The following is a 6,838-nucleotide window of genomic DNA, read 5'->3' as shown; positions in this document are numbered from 1 at the left end:
TATATATATATATATATATATATAGGAGTGAGTCAAGTGAGAACATTTCTCATATAAAACAATCATAAATGGTTAGTATTAAAAGTTAAGTTATTGATAGGATTGGAAACGAGCCGATCTAACTCGAACTATAGCTCAATTTGGTTCAGCTCGATAAAGATTTTCTCAACTTGAAACTCGACCCGAGTTTCTTTTAGCTCGAGTGCGGCTCGGTTAAAGTTCGTGAACAGTCAGTTCAAATTGGTTCTTTTGGATAACTCAAATATGCATAAAAAATATAATCTAATGACTCGAACGGTATCCAACTCAAGTTCGTCTCGTTTATTTAACGAGCTCAAATTCGGCTTATTTGGTTCATGAACCAAGTTTATCGAGCTAAATAACAAGTCGAGTTTTGAACGAATACCGAGTTGGTTCATTTCATTGCCAGCCCTAATTATAGGTCACATGATCGCTTCAAAAAGCCATGTGCGTATATCTTTTAATCTTCGTCACTCAAATAAGATCCAATAGTCCGTACTAACTATTCTCATTTTTTCACAATAACAACCATTCTCCCTTGAGTCACTTCCTATATATATGTGTGTGTATGTGAAGCAAATGTGGATTTATTCTATGATCATTTGGAGCTAAAGGTTTGAGTTTAAAGATCTGCTCTGTCACATGTACATCTAGAGCTTCTTGATTGTTCATTTTGTATTAGGATATGTTGTGTCTTGGTGCTTGTAGGTTCATTCATCTTATTCTCCTAGAAAACCATCATGATTTTCACGGGTTGAATGTCATCATGGTAGAATAAGAATTGACATAAGCTAGCAAATGGATTATAGAAGAATGAAGTCGTTAGAATAGTACAACAAGAAAGGAGAGAAACAATGTAGTTTATGTGAGTAACTTTCGTCATGCTGTACACCTTACTGTCATGATTGTAATTTGTATTCATACAAAGGTTGCTCAAAGTTCTGAAATTGGCTTCTAGCATGATCTCTTCATCTGATCATTCTGCTCTGTCTATTATTCCTACAGCTTGTTACTTTTCGTAGGACTTATGTAAATGATATTAAATAAAGAGTCGTCCATTGCACGAGACTCCCACTTAATAGGATCTGAGGAGGGTAAATGTATACAGTCTTACCCCTGCAAGTGGAGAAACACGCCGTAAATGATATCATATACATACATATATATATATATTTTTTTGGGGGGGTATAGATTGAATTTATTGTGCATGTTTGTGTTACAAGAAATTAGTTGAGAATCAGAAATTGTATTTATTTAATATTTTTTCTTTTTACTCACTGAAGCAGCCTCAATGGCATGTCTTGGTGGGACTGGTTTATCTACACACAGTAATACATTAGCTTTTAACAAGGACTTCAATGGAAGATATCTCTTTTCATCTCATAGACTTCAATCATTGAATAAGGAATCGAAGACAGTATCCATAAAGACATCATTGGATCAAAAGAAGCATGAAGGAAGAAGAGGATTTCTGAAATTGTTGAACGTTGGAATCGGCTTACCCACATTATTGGATGGAAAAGCATATGCTGATGAACAAGGAATTTCTTCCTCCAAAATGTCTTACTCTAGGTTTCTTGTGTATTTGGACAAGGATAGAGTTAGAAAAGTGGATCTGTTTGACAATGGAACCATAGCTGTTGTAGAGGCTCTTTCTCTTGATAATAGGGTGCAGCGATTTCGAGTTCAACTTCCTGGACTTAGCCGAGAGCTCCTTGAGAAATTCAGGGAAAAGAATGTTGACTTTGCAGCTCATGATGCCCAAGAAGAGTCAGGTTCTCTGTTATTCAACCTGATTGGGAATCTGGCTTTCCCTCTAATCTTGATTGGGGGGTTGTTCCTTCTATCGAGACGATCACCTGGTGGGATGGGAGGTCCTGGCGGGCCTGGCTTTCCTCTTGCCTTTGGTCAGTCTAAAGCCAAGTTTCAAATGGTACCAAGTACTGGAGTGACATTTGATGATGTCGCTGGTGTGGAGGAAGCCAAGCAGGATTTTATGGAGGTGGTCGAGTTTCTGAAGAAGCCCGAGAGATTCACTGCTGTCGGGGCTCGCATACCCAAAGGAGTTCTTCTTGTTGGTCCTCCAGGAACTGGGAAGACGCTATTAGCGAAGGCTATTGCTGGTGAAGCAGGTGTCCCTTTTTTCTCAATCTCGGGTTCTGAGTTTGTTGAGATGTTTGTTGGTGTTGGTGCTTCTCGAGTCCGTGATTTATTCAAGAAGGCCAAAGAGAATTCTCCTTGCATTGTTTTTGTTGATGAAATTGACGCTGTTGGAAGGCAAAGAGGTACTGGAATGGGTGGAGGGAACGATGAAAGAGAACAAACCCTTAACCAACTTTTGACAGAAATGGATGGGTTTGAGGGTAATACCGGTGTCATTGTGATTGCAGCAACTAACAGAGCTGACATTCTTGACTCTGCTTTATTGAGACCGGGACGGTTTGATAGACAAGTAAAACCATGACAATATGTTAGGAATTTCTTAAGGCATTTATTAATGAGTAAATCACTGAGCATAATGCTTTTGCAGGTAACAGTTGACATTCCAGATATACGGGGAAGGACTGAAATCCTTAAGGTTCATGGCAGCAATAAAAAGTTTGATGCGGATGTCTCTTTGGAGGTAATTGCAATGAGAACACCTGGTTTTAGTGGAGCGGATCTGGCAAACCTCTTGAATGAAGCTGCTATATTAGCTGGTCGGCACGGAAAGACAGCAATGTCATCCAAAGAGATTGATGATTCTGTTGATAGGATTGTGGCTGGAATGGAAGGGACGGTGATGACAGATGGGAAGAGCAAAAGTTTAGTGGCGTATCATGAAGTTGGGCATGCCATTTGTGGGTAAGTAAAAAGTTAGGCTTTAGTTTTGTCTCTCAAGTAAACAATGTCTTGAATAGCACTGTAAGCAATATGTTGTTTCCTTCATGCTACCCTGGTATGTTAGTGCAAGCCCAAAATAATAGTTAACATATAGAAGCAGTTTCTGTAAACAAATCCCATAAAGTTGTTCTGAAATATCTGTGTTCATACTTGCAGAACTCTGACTCCTGGTCATGATGCTGTACAAAAGGTCACGTTAGTCCCTCGTGGGCAAGCTCGTGGTCTCACTTGGTTCATTCCTTCAGACGACCCAACTCTGATCTCTAAACAACAACTCTTTGCAAGAATTGTTGGTGGACTAGGTGGTAGAGCTGCAGAGGAAATTATTTTCGGTGAGCCTGAGGTCACAACTGGAGCCGCTGGTGATTTGCAGCAAATAACCGGTTTGGCCAAACAGGTACTTTTACATTGACATCATTTTCTGTTCTGGCATATTACATCTTAGCTGTTTTATCTCTGTTGTTTTGGTGGAGTTGAATGTTATTACTTATTAGTATATTTTACCTTACGGAAATCGTAATCCAATCTCAACTTGGCTATATTTTGTCTGTGCATTTGGTATCTTTTTGGGTTATCTGTAATTAATTGGTGAGACCTGAAAAGAGATCAGGTTAAATGATTCTTTCAATACCTGAAATAAGAAATTGCTAAACTTTAATTAAAGCAATGATATTTTTCATTTTTGAAGGTATGAACTTTTCATCTTTGTTACAAAAATTTCTCTCTATTTTCCTACATTTGTGACACTTTATTTAAATAAATGTTAATGATGCTCATGCAGATGGTAACAACATTTGGAATGTCTGATATTGGTCCATGGTCACTTATGGATGCCTCAGCTCAAAGTGGAGATGTTTTCATGAGAATGATGGCAAGAAATTCGATGTCGGAAAAGCTTGCTGAAGATATAGATGCTGCTATTAAGAGGCTCTCCGATGAAGCATACGAAATTGCATTGAGCCATATAAGGAACAACCGTGAGGCAATTGATAAGATTGTGGAAGTCCTACTGGAGAAGGAGACCATGAGCGGAGATGAATTTCGCACGCTCCTGTCGGAGTTCGCTGAAATTCCAGCTGAAAATCGGGTCCCTCCTTCAACTCCTTCACCACTTGCTGTTTGAATAGGCTATGTGCTACTGCAATGTAGTGTAACTCTCGAATAATGATTTACTATCTCAAATTATGTCCCAAGCCATGTTCTGCATCGATGATGTTGAAACAAAAACAGAAAAAATAATAATGAATGTTTAATTTTTTTAATTGACATGACATGCTTTCATTGGTGCGAGGACATGGTTTGAGATATACTTTGAGACAACATATCCTTGTTTGTATTTCTGTACATATTATTTTTTCTGAAACTGTAAAATATTGTAATATACCCTCTTTTTTAGATATTTAAATGGCAAAAGAACCTTGCTGAAAGTATATATACCAAGGAGTAAATGTTTCTTGAACAGTAATAGAGTACTAATGCCTACTGTATCATCATAACTTGTAAGGTGTAATGTTTACTTTGAGTGCAAATGTATTATGGATATTTTAAGCTTTTCTAGCATGATGATATTTCAAGTGTAGAGGAGGGAGACTATAGGTTATAGAAGAAGCATGAATGGAATTGATTGATAGTTGGACTGAGAGTAGGGATGGCAACGGGTACCCGGATCAATGGGTACCCACAAAAAATATTAGGTTCGTGTTTTTAACCCATAGGTAATGAGACTTGAAATTTGGATGAGTCTGGGTTCGGATAACAAGGTATATATATATATGAGGGGATTTATTTACTTCAAGAGTAAGTTTAAACAATTTATTCCACATCTTAGTCATAGGAAAATTCAATGGTTTGAAAGTAGATCTATACTATTAGATTTCCCTAGAATTGATGACTAAGATCGATGTGGAATTGTGGATCCCTATATATAGATACTGTTAATTCTATAAAAAAAATTGATGTGATTAATTATTAAGTAGTGATGTGATGTTATGTTGTTAATTTATATGTGTAATATAATATGTTTATTTATTGAACAATTCTTATTAAATCAATTTTATATCATAATATTGAAATAGTCAATTTAAAATGTGTTTAAAACTTTAAATTATTTTTATAACCTTTTCTATGTTGATTACCTAAATAATATAAGATTGTAATAAACAAATACACAATTACGTAAATTACTGTAAATTATTTTAATGTTTTTAATTTGTGGGTACTCGTAAATCTGCTAGATACCCAAGGACCCGTGGGTAGCAAACCCATCGGGTATCAGAATGAGTCTGGGACGGATCTGGATCTAAAAATGAAGCAATGTGGCAAGTCTAGATAATCCACTACTCATACCCAACCAGACCTATTGCCATCCCTAATTGAAAGAGAGGTTTATAGTGTTTAATTTGTCACCAAAATCAAATAATACATTGTGATACTACGATAAGATTACTGTTATAATTAATATTTCTTGCAATGTATATTATATACAATTTCACTAATGTCTTTCATTCATCATATTCTCCTATATTTTGGATTACTTAATTGGTATTATTAAACTCAGACCAATTATCAACTCATTCCGTTATTAAATTAATGGTCAAATTAATGAGTCATTAGTTAAACCAATTAAATGCGATTTACATTACAAAGTTTTCATTTTTTATAGAGTAAATTACACTGATACCCCCTAATGCGATCTACATTACAAAGTTCTCATTTTTTATAGAGTAAATTACACTGATACCCCCTGAGTTTTAGTGAAATTACACAAACCACCCATCACTTTTTTATATATACACAAACCTCCCATAGTTTTTATAATTTCATTACACTCACCACCCTTGTATAAGAAATAAGTGTAATCTTTTAAACAAAAAATGTGATAAATGCAATTAAGTTAAACAAAACATGATATATTGTGTAGACAAGTCTAAATAATATACAAATCAATGTATCTTTATTATTTTTGGTTACAAAATGCATCAATAATTCTGAAGAAATGTTGTTTAAATCGCTCATATAATATAATGTAACGAACCAAAAATAATAAAGAAATGTTGACTAATATATTATTTGGACTTGTCTCCACAATATATCATATTTTGTTTAACTTAATTGCATTTATCACATTTCTTGTTTAAAATATTACACTTATTTCTTATACAGAGGTGGTCAGTGTAATGAAAGTATAAAAACTAGGGGATGTTTGTGTAAATATAGAAAAATGATAGGTGGTTTATGTAATTTCACTGAAACTCAGGGGGTGTTAGTGTAATTTACTCTTTTTTATATATACTACGTAACATTGTTTAATAATTTTAAACTTCAATTTGAAAAATATTATCATCACACAATTACCTAATTAAACAACAAATAAATTGAAAACAATAACATATTATAAATAAAGTGAAAACATCTTTAAACAACATAACTTTTATGCTAATTATCAAATAAGTTTAATACTTAATTAAACAAATTAGGTTTTGTTACAATATAACGTAACAAATGATAAACAAAATTTCAATAATAACAAACATAACTACAAATAAGTTGATACTACAATATTCTTTTTTCCTCACAAGATGATGTTTTGATATTGTTTTTTTTAAATGATCAATTTGGCCAATATGAGCAGTTCAACATATTAAGTCATCAATTTTATGCGTAAAATAGTCGAGTCAAACTGATTTATATCGGGGTTGGTTCATGATTGATCATATGAGCAACTCGGACAAGTTATGTGTCTATTCAAGGTCGGGCCAACCGATTTAATCAAGTTTAATAACACTATACTTATTGTAACTTGTACTCCATGTCCTAGAGATCCGCCATTGTTGAATGATGAGGATACATATAAGGGTTTGCTAACATGAGTCCTCTCCTTTTTATGAACACTATAGCAATGTGTACCAAAAAAGCTGAACAAAAATAACCTCTT

At 34.6% G+C, this 6,838-nt stretch overlaps 1 protein-coding gene across 1 annotated transcript; it reads left to right on the top strand.

Annotated features, from left to right (window-relative positions):
* Positions 1,257 to 4,376, top strand: LOC109329062 (ATP-dependent zinc metalloprotease FTSH 2, chloroplastic-like). The gene is made up of 4 exons (XM_019562725.1): positions 1,257 to 2,473; positions 2,552 to 2,865; positions 3,061 to 3,301; positions 3,686 to 4,376. The coding sequence occupies exons 1-4, from the start codon at positions 1,313 to 1,315 to the stop codon at positions 4,025 to 4,027; spliced, it is 2,058 nt and encodes a 685-aa protein (XP_019418270.1). The 5' UTR covers positions 1,257 to 1,312; the 3' UTR covers positions 4,028 to 4,376.

This window comes from Lupinus angustifolius, chromosome LG16, assembly GCF_001865875.1.
Source record: "Lupinus angustifolius cultivar Tanjil chromosome LG16, LupAngTanjil_v1.0, whole genome shotgun sequence".
In the NCBI taxonomy this organism is placed as follows: Eukaryota; Viridiplantae; Streptophyta; class Magnoliopsida; order Fabales; family Fabaceae; genus Lupinus; species Lupinus angustifolius.
The sequence above is the reverse complement of the archived record's forward strand: the minus strand, read 5'-3'. Positions and strand labels throughout refer to the sequence as shown.

What these genes read in the sequence shown, in the direction of transcription:
- LOC109329062 (XM_019562725.1), top strand. Translation starts at nt 1,313, where the DNA reads ATGGCATGTCTTGGTGGGACTGGTTTATCTACACACAGTAATACATTA. An exon ending in CGGGACGGTTTGATAGACAA is followed by an intron (nt 2,474 to 2,551) that starts GTAAAACCATGA and finishes ATGCTTTTGCAG; the next exon opens with GTAACAGTTGACATTCCAGA. An exon ending in TAACCGGTTTGGCCAAACAG is followed by an intron (nt 3,302 to 3,685) that starts GTACTTTTACAT and finishes ATGCTCATGCAG; the next exon opens with ATGGTAACAACATTTGGAAT.